Genomic DNA, 16,678 nt, shown 5'->3' on the forward strand with positions numbered 1-16,678 from the left:
TAACACTCTATTTTTGTTTTAAAAACTCAATAAAATATACAAACAAAGTTGGCGTATACTGAACGGGGCGAGTAACAACAAGATAACGTTACTCCCGAGTAACACCAAGATAACGTTACTCCCGAGTAACACCAAGATGGCGACAAAGATGGGCTATGGATAAATTTCATAATCTTGTTCACACTAAATTCATATAAATCAATTTTGATCACAATAAGAAATCTGACAAAAATAATTGAGGGCGTTTAATTACCTGCCATCTAAAACTAAACCCGAGTTTAAAAGAACAGAACAAAACAAAAAAAGTAACAAGATGAATTAAGACTTCAATGTCTCTCAATTCTCAAACTTGACAAAATACCTTAAACTTTGCTTCAACATAATAAGTCTATATTAGCTATATATATATATATATATAAAACGCATAGATCCCATAATAAAAAAAAGGGATCAATTAATTAATTGTTGATGTTCCATTGATCAGTATATTTTTCTATACACAATAATGTTTAAAAAAATCATTTGATGATGTGAGGTTATCTGTAAGAACATATACAAGTAGTGTTAAAAATGTTCTCCAAGGCTATACATTTGATACATGTAACCGTTCTTCAATAGCTTCACGACAGATTGGGCACCGTTTACACTTCTCGCAGCATATGCTGGAACATCGTAAAAATAAACATTATTCACAACTCCCGCCTAATTTCTCTTATTTCTTCAATAAAAACGCATTAAAAAGAAAGATAGACAGATATATATACCTGCAAAGGTTGTGATGTCTGCAAGGAAGAAGAACAATATTTATCTGCTCTTCAAAGCAAATCCTGCACAATACCTTTTCCTAACACAAGCAAGAATTTAAATCATCAAGATCCAGATACATTAGCATAAAGTGTTTTCAAATGATCGCAAAATTTTAGGACTAACATTTTGTAGTTTTTCAAACTCTTGCTGACTAAACCTTGTTATCTCCCTCTGTGCACTCAATGCTGCTTGCAGCCTCCAAACCTTAAACCAAAACGAGAAAAATAGCACTTAGAAGCTGCCATTTTCATAAATTATAGAAAGAAGGAGAGGACTCGTAGCAAAGGAATCGTCACCTCGTCTGCTAGATCAGACCTTGGCATTTTCTTCACAGCTTCAGGAGAGAATGTGTTGTACCTTCATAGGAAAATCAGACAAAATCAGCTTACCAAAAACATGGAAATCATTGACTTGCTCATTCTTCAAAACAACAACAAAAGTGATATTCTTCACATAGTGAAAAATACACAAATAAGTTGGATCAAATCTTGCCATGACTCCAAAGGAGGGAAGATGGAGAAACCGATACTTATTTTTTCCCTTGCAGAACAAAACAATCAAAATGTTAACATTATAAGTCAGAGATAGGCACATGATAAACTGACCCAGAGCAATCACCATAATAAAGTTGAGCTTGTTCTCTTTGACTTTCTTCATCTATAGACCACCATCCTAGCAACCTGTATTGAGTTGATCAAAATTTCACGACAGTTCAAAATTCTCATAGTTTTCTTTTAGTTAATACAAACTTTAAATATTAAAAAAAATATATATATTATCTCATAAAGAAGTTTACCTTGATCCCCTTATCATGAAGCCAAAGCATTCTTGAGCTCTTGAAGATATTCTAAGATATGTTTCCGAAGCATCTCCGCCATGTACTAGAAGAACAAGTTTCTCTACTAATCTATAAATAGTAAATAAGATGCCAGTTCCTTGGAGAAACAAAAGAGGAGAAAAAACAACTGCCATTGGCATGTGTCTAGCTCCATCTGGTGTTCCCTGCAATAAAGAATCATTAGAAGATATCTGGAAAGATGCTACAAAAAAATTACAACTGGAAGCTATAATACCTCTAAGTGCATAAAAAGTAGAATTTGGAAACCAATTAATGGGACTTTCATAATGTGGCCACCAATGTCCTGCAAACTGCACATTCCAGTTTGGTCCTGATCAATTGGATGCCTATGGATAGCAGGATTATGCCACTTGGTGCAAATGATAAAGCCAAATCCCTCTGCAATACTGTGACAATATTGGAGAATATTATGTGTTGGAAATAGAAGAAAAGGTCAATGATGCCAATAACTAATGAGACGAATACCCGAAATTTATAAATAAGTCCCACCAGCCAAGAGCAGCTACATCACCTACATAATAATAAACAGCTCGGTTATGAATATTATCCTGCTATGGGAAAATTTTCTAATAAAATAAAATTGTTCTCTCTTGTTGCACTACGTTCTAAACAACTTATCTTGTTTAAATGACTATAAGGAGAATAGAGCTTTATAATAGAGTTCACAACACATATTAACATGTAGAATCTACTAATGAGTGATTTTTGAGTAAATACAGATGATTTTTAGCGCAACAGTTTACAAGTTTGTCAGTGTTTCTGATTCTGACTTTCAAGATCTCAATAGCAGTTGCAAAATTGTCTTCATCGTTCTCCTTTTATTATGAAAGACAGTTTTCCATTGTAGTAAACATGTCTTCCATAGTCTTCTATGAGAATTCTTTGGAAAATATATATGAAAAAAATATTCTAATCCAAGTAAACATGACATATAGTGCATATCTTGCTAGAAGGTGGTGTATCAACGATATCAGATACAAGTTTTGCAGGTATTTTATTGGTGGTGAAAAAATATTATAATCCAAGTAAACATGACATATGGGTTATTTTGGGGTCTTTTAATGTTTAAAGTATACTTTTATTATTCTGCTTTTTATATTCCAAAATGGCATATGGCCAGTTGAAATAGGTTAGCAGTCCCTTTTCTTTTGGGTGGTTATTGTGAAGGGCAGCTTGGGACCTGCTAGGGTTTCCTTAGTATTTATGTTTAGGTGGGATAGGTTAGTGGTATGATATGAATTAATTGATCTGTGAATTGTCTCATCCCCTTCTTGGTTCGTTATTGGTTTTAACTATAACATACTAGAACTAAGTGCATATATTCCGAGAGAAGAAAATAAAACTTACCAGATATCTTTAGAAGAGTAAAGGTTGTCGCAGCAATTAGAAAGACCATAGAAATTGCAACCCAAAAGTGCTGAAACACAAAGAGAGAAACCCACAGGACAACAGGTTAAAAAGGATAACAAACTAAATACCTACCTATATAATGAATTTGAAGTAAATAATCCAAAAGAACATTAACCGGCCCAAAATCCAAGTAGATGGTCAAATCTATATAGAGTCAGTTAATCGGTTTTCCCAAATACTAATTACTTCAATGCAAATTTGTTGCTCTTTCTCATATATTTAGATTTAGTAGCTAAAGGTGGATATATAAGAAAAGGACTAAAACAGTTATACAAAATGAGTATTCATACCAAATTTCTACAACTAACTAATAGACAAAAACCTTACAGGAAGTGTCTCCCACATTGCTTCATCACTCATTATTTCTTCATCCCCAGGCATCAAGGCTCTACACATCCTACAGAAATAGAAATCAGTACCTATTGCTGGCCTATTTGGAAACTCTTTATGTTTCTGGATCTTGATATGCAGATGAGAAACCACCAATAATTTTTGAATGTTTTATGTTCTGTATCTAAACATGATCTCATATGAAATCACATCCAGATGAGATATCTCATAGAAAGAATGTTTCCAAATGGATGGTTTGATAACATTTTTTACAATTATACAAAAAAAGAAAAAGAAAATAATAATTGAAAAGTAGTTTGATAAAAATATGTATATTACAGGAATAGACTCACAGATGCCTAACATATTTAACATTGCACCATAGCCAAACAATTTCAATTGTTTCAACTGAGAAATGCATTGCAATGAAACACTTATAAATATTCTGTATTCGGATCCAGATGTGAAACAACCAATAAATTTTAAATTCATCTTTAACTAAGTTTAGTTTCCAAACATAATCTAATCCAGATACGATTCCAGAACAAATATTTTTGTATCCATTAGTTCCCAAATGAAACTTGCAGCCAGAAAGCTTACCCTAACAGAAATCTCTTTTATCCAAAAGACATGATTATTCGTCTGCTTACGTGTATTCATTTCACAAACTATTTATACAAATCTTACCTAACATTGTCAACCAAAATTGCTATTTCAAGTGTCAACAAAGGAAAAAAGATAATCTTCAAGTTCACAGCTGCAGTAAAATGAATTCCATCAGTAAAACAAGTATATATATAAGTCATAAAGATTCTGAATAAGCAAGTATACCATATATATTCTGGAGATATACACAAAGTAGTAGTTCAAATGCAACAGCCAAAGGCATAGCCATTACAGCATGAAAAGGCGCCCACTGTCATCATAAAACAAATCAATATTTCTTATTTGTTTCCACAAGAACAAAATGATAAATTATACCCGTCGATCATTAGGCACTGTTGGTGCAGGTAAGGAGAATCTAGCTCGAGCTACAATGAGATGAAACAACCATAGAGGACTAAAAATTGTCCTGAGAATGAGATAATCAAAACATTAATAGGTTTCAAATTGTAATCTGATTATGAACTAGAACATGACGATGCGATTAAAACAGAAATTTGATAATAAGGAGATGAATTACGAACCACCACGAGTAACTGACGATGCGATCGAGCTTGAGAACGAGAAGAAGAGTGAAGGAGAAGAGAGAAAGGTGTGTGGCTAAGGCCTGTAGAGCTTTGACGACTCTTCTCCAGCTCATCGTCGTAGCTCTTCGCTGAAGCAATAACATAACTGAAATGAAGGAAAATCTAGAGCGTTTTTGTTTAACTAGATATCGGCATATCTATATTATCTATAGATAGTTTTGAAGATTGAAGTTGAGAAAATCCGGAGTTTCTCATAAGATGCCAAATTTCATCAATTTGATCTTTGGATTTTGGATTGTGAACGAAGACAAAACCTCGAAGCTTTCTCTTTCTCTCTCTATATAATTATATATATTATTCTCCCGCTTCGCTTTCACGCAAAAGCAGCTGAAAGAGAATTGCAGCTACCAATGAGGAAGAAGGTGGTTACAAGTTTTAAGAACCATTGAAAAAAATTAAAAAATGGTTAAATATTTTGTTAAAAAAAACCCAAATTATAAAAAAATAAGTTTTTTTTTTTTAATTTAGATTACATTCTATGAATTAATAAATAAAATATTCATATCACTAATTTAATTATCGAATTTTAATAATTTTGTAAGTTTAAATGTCAAATTTTCAAATATCGGTAGTCAAAACTTTAAACATGCTGAAATTCGGTTGTTAAATTAGTAACATAAATATTTTATTTATTTATAAATGTCACGTGAATAATAAGTGAATTATTTGAAATCGTTTAGACAAAATTTCGTTATGCTCACTTTAACAATAAAGAGTTTAAATTGTAAAGTTTGAGAGATTCTAAATCTTAATTGATTTATAATAAGAAGCCATGATTTGACAATTCGACCCAAAATAAATTGTAGCATAATTTAAATTTTCTAATTTTTCATGGGTGTTAAACTTTAATTCGAATGTATTTTCCATTTATAATCCTTTTCTATACATAATATTCTTTATTAGTTAGATAAGATCACATCATAATAATTGTTATTAATATAAATAGTTAAAATGTGAAAATTACTTAATTTTTACTATTTAAATTGAACTATAAAAAAGTTATTCTAATTTAAATAATTACATATTTTTTGTTTACTATTAAGATTATTTTACGGTGAATCATCTATTTGGTTGAAGAAAAATTTCCGAATATTTAATGATTATATTCGTCTAATTCATATTATTCATGATGTTATTTTTATGACGTTTTTTTATATTCAATCTAGACAACCGATCAATCGAGGAGTTAATCGTTATACAAAACAATTCTGATCATTTTTTAAATTTTTTTCATATAAATAATAGTATAATAAGACTTAATTTATTAAAACTATGAAGTTGTATTTTTTTAAAATAATAATAAGATCTATTTATAATAATCCAATTGTCATTTTTCATTTTATTACCTTCTTCTCCAATTTAAACTATCCTAATCTAATGGGGGGTTATTTCTAATTTGATTATTAATTTTGTTAATTATTTTTGAAAATATGAACCTAATGATCTATTTATGTGACAACATTTGGTCATTAATTATACAAGTAAAATGAAATTAGGATATTGCATATCTTACTCTTCTTTTATTTTATTTTTGTCATTTAGTTGAATTTTACTTATATTAATGATTAGTTGTGTTTATGAAAGAAGTATAATTTAGTCTATACCTTAAAATTAATATTTAATCCATAGCTAGGAACTTTCCTTATCTATATATTGTAATGGATAAACATAACTTTCATATTTAATTCATAAAAAGCTCTGACTCATCACCCCACTTGCTTAATTTAATTTGGAAGTTTCTTTAATTTAAAAAAAAAAGTAGATAACCATATTATTTAGTATTAATTTATGTTATATTTTGAAGGGAAAATAAGGTATAAATTATAATGAAGATAATGTGAATAAAAAAATACTTGTTTTTCAAACTCAACATTAAACAAAATATTCTACTAGTTTCAGGATTAATAAAACTAATATTATTTTCTAAAATAAATATTATTTGTAAAGAAAAAATAACTCACCAATAATAAAAATAATGAATTGAATAATAGAATAATACATTATGGGACACGTAATTTCCAGGAAAGTCTTGTGGGACCCTATTCATGGAAATTTCCTTTTCTTCAAATTCGTTTAAACAAAAACACCAACACTACCTATCATAATCAAGCAAGTTTAAAATATAACATTTCAAATAAATTAATAAAATTATTGGCCAAAAATACTTACTTTAAAAAATTGGTACATCATGGACAAATTTATAAAAAATTAAATACAAAATTCTAACTATTTTCGATTTTTTTTCGAAATCTTTCATTAATAAAACTCGAAAGAACACTCAAACAAAAGAAACATTGTATGTGTGAAAAGTAAGTTAAAATTATAATAAAAACAACCCAAATTCAAATTGACATTTATAAAATCATTAGGCACCTGATTTTTTTAACAATCCACCCCAATTTATTACATCACAAAACTCAGAATCCAAGTATCCAACAAACTTTGAAAGCCAAAAGATAATCACAAAAGGTCATTACCAAATAGACAGACACTTTGTTCTTACAGATTTTGACCAATTTGCACACAAATCTTAACAATTACATATGTAAACATCAAAACCAACATTATAGTATCAAATTTCTGATATTATCATCATCGTCTCCTTTTTTGGCCAGAAATTGTTGATGACAACGATGACGGCTTAAAACCCCCAACAAGTATCTTGGAAACGGATGATGTGTTTATCTTCCTTCTCTTTGCCTCCAGCTCAAGCCTCCTTGAATCCGAATAATGGCTTGACCCACCAAAAATAGAAGAAGAGTTTATTTGAGCTCGTTTCTCCTTTCTGTTTTTCTCAAACTTGTGCGGGAACCTGACACTGGCTGCTTTAGCTGCATCGTCTGCAGATGCAGGAAGTAGTCGGACACCAAGGCCAATCTTCCTGGCAGTACCCTCCTCCTCCCTAACTCTTTTCTTTTGACTCTGAAGAAAAACCGAAAAATGGGAAACGTCATTGCTTGATGGAAGGGTAATTTGGGTCTTGTACGGTATAGGTTATTGAAAAGTGAGTTATTGTAAAAAGGGATAAGGGTATAAATATATAATGAAATAGTTTGGTATTTTGTTCATGATTTGAATGATTGATTGAATGGGGGGTTATATGAGATTAAACTCAACTAACCCAAACCGAACAAGGCCCAATTTAATTCAAATAAACCCCTTATTCTATCATGAATCACTTCATCTATCAAATTCTTCAAATCATCAACTAAAATAGCCTTATTGTATTTTTTATAACATTAAAATATTAAATACAAATAGGATATTTTGGTCATGTAACCCAAATAATCCATTTTTTTTATCGTTAGAAAAATAAAGTTAAATCCCTACATCAAGCATGCTTGAAGCAAAGAGGATTGTTCATACCCTAAGTTGTGATCGTAGTGCCTTATTGAGAGAATAATCATCTGAATGCCTTGAATCAGATATTCGCTGAAGTCGGACCAGTACAGGCTCGGCTTCTTTCTTCTTCTTCAAATCTTGTTCCTGGTGCTCAAGACGGTAGAAGGGATCTGCAAGCTTACCCTTTTCTGGATAACAAAAAATGGGACACCAAGAGCATAAGCAAAACATAAGGGCACCCACATCCTTTCAATTCTTCTATCCATCATCAATTATAATACCAAAATACTCTTATTTGTTTCTTTATAACATTTTAAAATTTCAAATACTAAGACCTAAATAATCCCCCCACTTATTAATCAAACAAGATGTTTTTCAAATAATCTGATTTTTAACCCATATTACCCAACATTATTTCAAAACTGACATTTTGTCAAAATCACGATCTCATTAAAAAATTGACAAAGTTAAAATTACGTTTTAGATCATAATCTATATTATAGACTTATAGTGTGACTTTTGTTGCTTCATTTGGTATACAATTTTCTTTCTAGATCCAAATTTTAGTGCAAGTTTTTGCTTCATTTGGTATAAGAGATTATTTTTCCATGTTCATCAAACTATTTTTCTGGATTATGATCCAAATTCTTGCGATTATTTGTAAACATAAAAAAATACAGATGTTTTTCAGATCATGATCAAAATGGAAACAAAAAAGTGTATACCAAACAGTCCAATAACTACCTTCATCTGCAGGAAGCTCAAAGGTTTCTGCATCTTCAACATCATACACTTCAGTCTTTTGCTGGGCACCACTGATGATCAAATATGCACAGTTTTTTGGATCGGTCTGAATAACAATCTCATTCTTGCAGCAAGGTGCCTTCATGGAGAAGTTCCATATCTGAAATAAAAGGCAAACAATAAATCAGAAAGTTTTCATTAGATACATACACTTTCTAGAAAGGGATAAGATTTGGTAATACGCCTTCACAATCCGAATCTCCATATTCAATCTAGTTACTTTACCTTTGTAGAGTAATAATTTCCAACTTGCTTTTTCTCTGCATTGAACCTTACACCCTTTGCGATCATAGAGTTGCAGCCACCACACCATATATGGTAAGGCATCTCGAACCTGGAGAAATTTATCAAATTTACAACAAGAAAAATTTAGGAACCAGCAACAATTTTTAGGAAATTTAAAGCTTTCAATCTCATTAGCTCTTAGATTTATGTTAAGAAAATAAACATGGTAGAACTTATTATACCTTATAATCAAAATTCCTTGGTCTAATTTCCTTGCTCTCTCCCTCAAAGCATGTTGACCATTGAACTTGTTCAAAGAACCCTGAAGGAATAACATTTTAAAACAAGTGTCACTTCAGAGTTTACAGAATTCCATGTGAAGAGGAGTTATAAGGCTGCATACCTTTTTTGGAGTCCATTCTGGAGGATAGTAAAAGTTATCTGCTCTAGCAGCTGCAAGTGTCGACTGCAGAAAACAAACGAGGCAAGGAATACATGATTAGAAGTTGAAATTGAAGGATGCTGAGATAAGTAGCAATGTAACATAAAAAACCATTATGAATCAAAGCTTGTCGGGTTAATCTTTTTATTAAAAACAAAAGATCTGATAAAAGAATGGGTTCTGAGACTGCAAATACTTGAATAAAATAGACTAGGACTAGGTTCATACTTAGTTCCACAACTACCTAGTTCAACATTGTTTCATGGAAACACTACATCTGTTGTTACCCGTTAAGAATGTAACATGTAATCGTAACTAGACAAAAAGAAGATAGACAAGATCGAGGGAGAAGAGAAGAGAAGATAAGAGATCGAAATAGACAGACAAAGAGCGATGACACAATGCCAACTTGTAATTAGAGAGAAAAATAGAAAGTACTTTAGTACAAATATCATGGTACCCATAATGAAACTAGTCTAAGGTTATATATTCTTCTCACAATAGTAAAATAAGTAATAAAACACAACTACAAAAAAATCCTGCCACATGATGTGGGATCACAACAACATCTTATGATGATTTCAATAATCAAGAGTAACGCCCTTGAGCTCGCAACAGAAAAGATCATCATATATAAACAAATGAAACCAATTTTACTAAGATTATCGAAAAGCCTATAAATTCTGGTAAACAATTTCATACGAGAAAACATCGATTAGGACAAAATCGATGTGAACATATTTAGCATCATAGGCATAGGACAATAGGCAGGTGTAAGCAAACAAAAAAACAATAGATTTCCAAATACTAAGATCTCCTGAAGAATACATAAACAGCAAATCGAAGGATATGTAAAAAAAAACCCTAATCGGTAATAAGAACAGCGGGATCAGATATAGATGAAACAAAATCATGAGAAGAATTAAGAGAAAGGATGATCGTACCATCTTCTTTCTCTATTGTCTGGTTAGATATTCTAATGCCTCCTTCCTCCTCCTTCGACCTCTCAAGAAGAAACTATGGCGATTTCAATGAAGTTCGAACTTTTATCTGGGTTTTCTAAAGTCGGTCTTTTCTGGTTTCTTAATATATATATATATTATTTTCATATATAAGTTATTTTTAAAATAAATAATTAACAAATTAAACGGTAAGTCATTATTTTTATTATTTTATGGAATATATTTGTATTATTTTTTTGTTTGAATATACTTGATAGATATTGTGTATTTATTTTTTAAAATTATTCTTATTTAATTTAATTGAGAATTACATAATATTTATATATAATATTGATGTTATATGTATAAATAATTTAATAATAATTTTAATTTAGAACTAATATTTAAAATAATAATAATAAATTAAATTAAATAAATAATTTTATAACTAATATTATTGTAAACTCTTACAAATTAACGATTTAGTAGTCTTTTGAAGCCCAACTGACTCTAAGACCATTAATGGGGCCATATTCTACAATGTTATTGATTGGAGCCCAATTGAGGTCTGGTTATTTTAGTTTTTTTTTTTAAATAGATAATTTGAGGGGGTTTTTTTTCATAACTATATATGGTGACACTATGATATCTCAAGTGATTTTTTTCACTTATTTATGATAGATGTTTTTTTTTGGAATATCTTGTTTTTGTTCTAAACTAAAACCAAACTAAACTAAAACCAAACTTAAGTAAATTTGTAGGTAGAGTCAAAATACAAAAGTAATATTTATTATCGGTTTCAAAGAGTTTCTTGACCTCCGAAATTGTCTAACCCTAAATGCAATGACTTCGTGTATTTTGGTTGCAACCACTGACTTGCTCGCCTATCCTGATTACTTTGTTTATGATGGGGCATCTTGCGACTAGTCTTTCTTTTTAAAACCAATACAATGAACCTTTTGAACTCTAATTTAAGTAGATAGAATGTGTTACAATTATCTTTATCGACAAGTTTAGTTCGCTTGTTAGAATGTGTTTTCTAAACACAGAGCTTGAGAGTCGACTCTATATCTTAACCCCGTTTTGCCCTTTAAAAAAATGAAATTTACAAATGTAATCCTTTACTCCTTCCCGGATTAATAATTAATTAAAAGTGACCCAACACTAGGTTAACAATTGGGATGCTAGTTAGGAGTAAAATAATAATAAAGTTATAGTAGACTTTATAGGTCGACTTAGTTGTATTAAATTGCTACATTCGATATTATTGTTACATGTAAAAGTTGACTTTATATACAGATATTTTACCAAAAGGATCCCCCATGCATTGTCCAAGAGAGGAAAAAGTGATTAATAAATTCAATTAATATAAGTCTAGTCAAACTTATTAAGATAGAGAAAAGTAAAAAGATTAGACATTTCTCAAGTTACCCTCTACGTACGTACAGAAATTAGGGTTGATTTTTAGGTTTCGTACCACCATTACTATTTATTTTACCTCGATCCTTCAAATAGAACACACTTGTATCTTTTTTTTCAATAATTTTATTTACTTGTTATGTCATTGAAAATTTGAAAGTAGATCTTTCAGATCAAAATATTTCAATTAAGATTATTCATTTAGCCTCTTCCACTAGACTATATTAAAAACTAGTTAAGCCTATCAAATATTTTAAACGAGTCTTAAACAAAATAAAAATGGGTTAAAAACATAATCTATATAATCTTGTTCAAAAATAATAGTTTGGTTATCCGATCCATTTTCAACCTATATTAATGAATAATATGGGTTGGTAACGGGTTAGGTTGAGTATGATTTGGATAATACAGGTTGAATTTATCTGTTTGTTACCATATAGATTTGATGTTATTAGGTAAAAAACATGTCGGGTTTGGTCCCATGTTCTCTTTGGCCGGGTTAATTTGACACAAGGTACATTTCAGATCTTGTTTACTTCCATCATTTTTCTTGCTTGCTATAAACGGACAACTATATGTTTTTTTTTTTTGTTGTTAAAACGCACCTTCTCTATATTGTATGGCTGAGTTTTATTAGGGTCGGCCATTGGGTGAGGCCACATAAGTTGCCGCCTAAGGCCACCCTTTTCCGACAGTCTAATTAGAGTAAACTAATTTTATTAATTATAATACAAAATTAATAAGTGAAGAAAAAAAAATCAGCACTATTTTTTACTCTTAGGGTATTTCGAAACACGGGACTACTAATGGTTCTATCGGATGGGATTCGACATGGGTATATATAGATATGATAGTTACAAAAATCATTTCACAAAAAGACTTATATTAATTAATGTTACAAAATTGTTCACATTTCTTTTACTTAGCTAGTTTATTTAATTAATTTGCTTCGATATAATTCAAGGTTTGACAATCTAGCTTATATAATAACCCTTTATATACATACATGGCTTGCCTTCTAAGCAACATTTTGGGAAGAGAAGAGGGTCTACCGCCTTATGATCTCCATCTCTCGAATAAGCAAATTAACACTCTTTTCTCACATCTATACATATTTCATATAATCACTCATGATCAATAAATCCTATTCAATTTCAAGCTGTCAAACATTCATAAAACTCTCTTATCTTCTCCATGTTTCGTCTTTCTATCTTTCCTTCCTCATTGCCATGCCCGTTCTCAACTTCCCTCTACGTTCCCTTCTCGCCATTATTCTCTTGATCTCACTTTCCACGCTATTATTTCATGATGATCTACGAAATCTTAATACAATATCCAAACCCTCAATTCTCCATCGAAAGGCTCTAGCAAGCACGTTTGATTTTGCCCCCTTCATGAATCATCGCGGCCATCATAACTTGCGAAGGCAATCACACAAAATAGAGATAGATCCAAGCTATGGCCAAGAGAAGCACCTCGTGCCAAGCGGTCCAAACCCATTGCATCATTGATCAATGAGCATTTTGTACCATGATTAATAAGTGATCCGAGTAAGATTTTTTTTCTTGTATTTAAAAAACTTTGTGAGGAAAGAATCTCGAATAATCTGTTTTGTCGGCTCTTTCATATAAAAGAAAAGAAAGTGAGTAATATTTGTATACTTTTGAGAAATTGATGTTCATAATTGGATAATTAAGTTATGTAAACTTGCCCTATGTTAATTTGGGGGTGGCCAATAATTAATATGGATTGTACAATTTATATTTTGTTTTCAAGTTTAATGATAAGGTACATTATAATTAGAAATATGAGTAGCCGTTACGGCACGGCATTAAGACTTAAGAAAACATGTATCATGATGCTGTCTTTTTATTCTTCTTAATTCTTTTACTTTTGTTTTTGCTGCCCACATAGGATAATAATTAGTATTTTCTTTTATTTCATTTTAAAAAAAAATTAATTGAATTGTGTCAAAATTAAAGGTTGGCCTTTTTGTATACAAATTTATCAATTTATAGGCAAATTTAAAAGTAAAAAACTCATAGATCAGAAATTTTAAGTTGCAACTTGCAACAATAGAGCAACTTTTGACAGCCAATTTGGAAACACCTATATCCGAAAGTATATATATATAAGTTTGAGCAAAAAAATAATATTTATTAATTTTTTTTAAATATTTATTGAGATATTAGTTTAGATGGAATTAATAATGTTTTGGTAATTTATATACTTTAATTATTTATATATTAACAAATTATTTATATAAATACTTCAAACTAAACTTATAACTTAACTTAACTTTATTGCAGCTGTTTCCACCAAAATATGTATATATTAATTATAAATTGCTAAAATAAAATTTAACTAATTTTGTGAGGCTGCAATCAGATTTGAGTTCATGCAACAAATTATCTAGGGTTTCCCCCCAAAACTCTAGCATCCTTATTTATTATCATATTAGCTAGATATATTTGATAATTTTAATCCGTTTTTGACATCTAATATAATTCTAGTATAATTTAACCCTCAGATTTGAAAGATTTGTATTGTAGATCGACCTAGCTTGTTTCCAAGATCCTAAGTTTCAATACTAATATTCCAAAAATAATTTTATTCCCATCCTTTGAAATGAACTAGATCATTAATAATGTTTTTTTATTAAAATAATATATAACATTGCATATTTAATTACAAGAATACTTAAAAAAAAAAGTAAAGGTACGACACTATATGTATATATATAATATTGAGATTTTTTTACCATGATAATTAATCTTTAGAGTGTGTAGTTGACTTTTAAAATTCATCAATATTAGGGTTTATCATTTATATGATTAGAGTTACTTTGGATCATTTCAACATAATAAGCATCTCATTATTGTGATCCTCCTCAGTCCTCACAATTGCATTCGATCTTACTCCCGATTTTATATTTAATTTGATCATATTTTTAATAAACAACTTTAAGACTTACAATGATTATGTGATTAAATATAATAAAGATGTATTTAATAAGATAATTAGAAGGGATAATTAATATATATATATATATATATATATATATATATATATATATATATATATATATATATATATATATATATATATTTATAAAATGTATTCCATTTTTTCAATTATAATTCCTTAAAGTCTATATTGACAGATTTTGTTTCTTACTATCAAATACATTTGAAATACATCATTTATTAATTATAAAATAAATATAAACTATTTTTTATTCTACACTAATATTATATATTAAATACTTATAAACTATTTAAAATATGTCAAAATATAATATTAAATAAATATTGACTTATTTAAATTTATGATATTTTATGAATTTATTTTATTTTATATATATATTTATAAGAATAATTAATACAATTAAAATATCAATATAACATATAAGTCTTAAAAATATAAGTCTTTTATTTAAATAGTTTATTTAAAATGTCACGGTACATGTTTAAATTTTTATAAAATAATTTTTTTATTATTATTTTGAAAAAATAAAACTTAATATAAAACTTTATAATAATTTATGATACTTTAACATATTTTAAATAATTAATAAATATTATAATTTTATTATATAACAAAAAAACGTTTATATTATTTTTTAAAAATATTATTAAATTAAAAAACTTAATTGAAAATAAATTAAAATGAATTAAAAAACTAAAAAACAATTTTTTTTTTTTTTAAAAACGAGCATTATTTCATTAAAAATTCTCAAAAAAAGAAAAAAACAAACACAAGTTTTAAGGAATCATTCTAGTCAGACCTAAAACGATTTTGAGTTCGTAACCGTTTCTAAATAAAAACTAAAAAACAAAGAACTTAAACGTATTATCTCATTACAATGCTTTCAATTCTAGTGATTTCTGTAAAAGGTAGATTTCAATTTCTGCATATGTTCTAATTCTGCTCTGTGTTTGGAATTCTCCTCCATGTTCCCGTGAGGGCGCCGCAATCTGAGATGATATCTCTCCACAGCTCTTCGATGCTCCTGCGGGTTCTGCCATAAACTCTTGCATTCTTGCATCTCGCTCCTACCAGATTGTATACCACTTCTCCAAAGCTGCACTTGAATATGTTTGTTGTGAATCTGTTTCCTTTGGCTTTGATCATTGCTACCTCTTTGATTTCTTTCCATTCTTTCGGGAAACTGAACAACTCTAGGCTCTTTGCAAATCTATCCCAAAGTTACGATGCGATACTACAACTCCCAAACAGATGATCAATGGTTTTTCGTTTTCATTGCATAGAAGACAACTCACGTCCGGGACGCTCATATACTTGTTGATGCGGTCTCGAGTGCTAAGAATTTCCTAGAAGGCGAACCATAGGATGAACTGGTGTCGCGAAATTATCTTAGTTGACCATATAAGAGGAGCCCATTCTACTTTATGTGCTTTTTCCCAGGTTGCCTCCCATATTCTCTTTGAAACCAGCTTCCCATTATCCTCGGCTTTCCACTCATAAGCGTTGGGTCTGTCGTGGAGTTGTATGTTGTTTATGTGATCCAGTATTCTCTATCCCTCTGGAACTCTTCTTAGGAGCGAATCCCAATTCTTATTTTTGATGTCTCTGATTTTCGCCACTACACAATCCATTCTAATGTGAATATTTTTGAACTCCTCTTTATGAATGATTGGCTGGTTTTCGAACCAATGGTCGTGCCAGAACAGAGTGAATTTCCCGTCCCCTAGCCGAATGTCGTAAAGATCTGCAATATCGTTTCTTAGTTTAAGAATTTTCTTCAAAGACCAGCTCATACCTTCGTTGATTCTACAAGTCCAAATACTGGTTTCGTATTTCATAAATCTCGTGTGTACCCATTTGA

At 29.9% G+C, this 16,678-nt stretch overlaps 2 protein-coding genes across 3 annotated transcripts; both read right to left on the minus strand.

The window, feature by feature from the left end:
• Positions 1-434: 434 nt before the first annotated feature.
• LOC124934148 lies at positions 435-4,918 on the minus strand. Of its 2 annotated transcripts, none has more exons than XM_047474629.1 (14): positions 4,594-4,918; positions 4,388-4,478; positions 4,238-4,322; positions 4,094-4,163; positions 3,404-3,464; positions 3,014-3,083; positions 2,132-2,177; positions 1,881-2,052; positions 1,604-1,809; positions 1,413-1,487; positions 1,104-1,164; positions 931-1,011; positions 765-844; positions 435-662 (listed from the first exon to the last, which is right to left on the minus strand). In XM_047474629.1, the coding sequence occupies exons 1-14, from the start codon at positions 4,737-4,739 to the stop codon at positions 584-586; spliced, it is 1,323 nt and encodes a 440-aa protein (XP_047330585.1). In that variant the 5' UTR covers positions 4,740-4,918; the 3' UTR covers positions 435-583. The 2 variants fall into 2 exon arrangements, with proteins under 2 accessions (XP_047330585.1, XP_047330584.1); XM_047474628.1 differs by having other exon boundaries at positions 3,404-3,473.
• A 2,185-nt stretch (positions 4,919-7,103) lies between these two features.
• LOC124934150 (probable splicing factor YJU2B) lies at positions 7,104-10,546 on the minus strand. Its single transcript, XM_047474630.1, has 7 exons — positions 10,414-10,546; positions 9,431-9,493; positions 9,270-9,349; positions 9,028-9,136; positions 8,743-8,902; positions 8,023-8,186; positions 7,104-7,578 (listed from the first exon to the last, which is right to left on the minus strand). The coding sequence occupies exons 1-7, from the start codon at positions 10,414-10,416 to the stop codon at positions 7,249-7,251; spliced, it is 909 nt and encodes a 302-aa protein (XP_047330586.1). The 5' UTR covers positions 10,417-10,546; the 3' UTR covers positions 7,104-7,248.
• Positions 10,547-16,678: the final 6,132 nt, after the last annotated feature.

The sequence above is a fragment of the Impatiens glandulifera genome, chromosome 4 (assembly GCF_907164915.1).
Source record: "Impatiens glandulifera chromosome 4, dImpGla2.1, whole genome shotgun sequence".
Taxonomy (NCBI): Eukaryota; Viridiplantae; Streptophyta; class Magnoliopsida; order Ericales; family Balsaminaceae; genus Impatiens; species Impatiens glandulifera.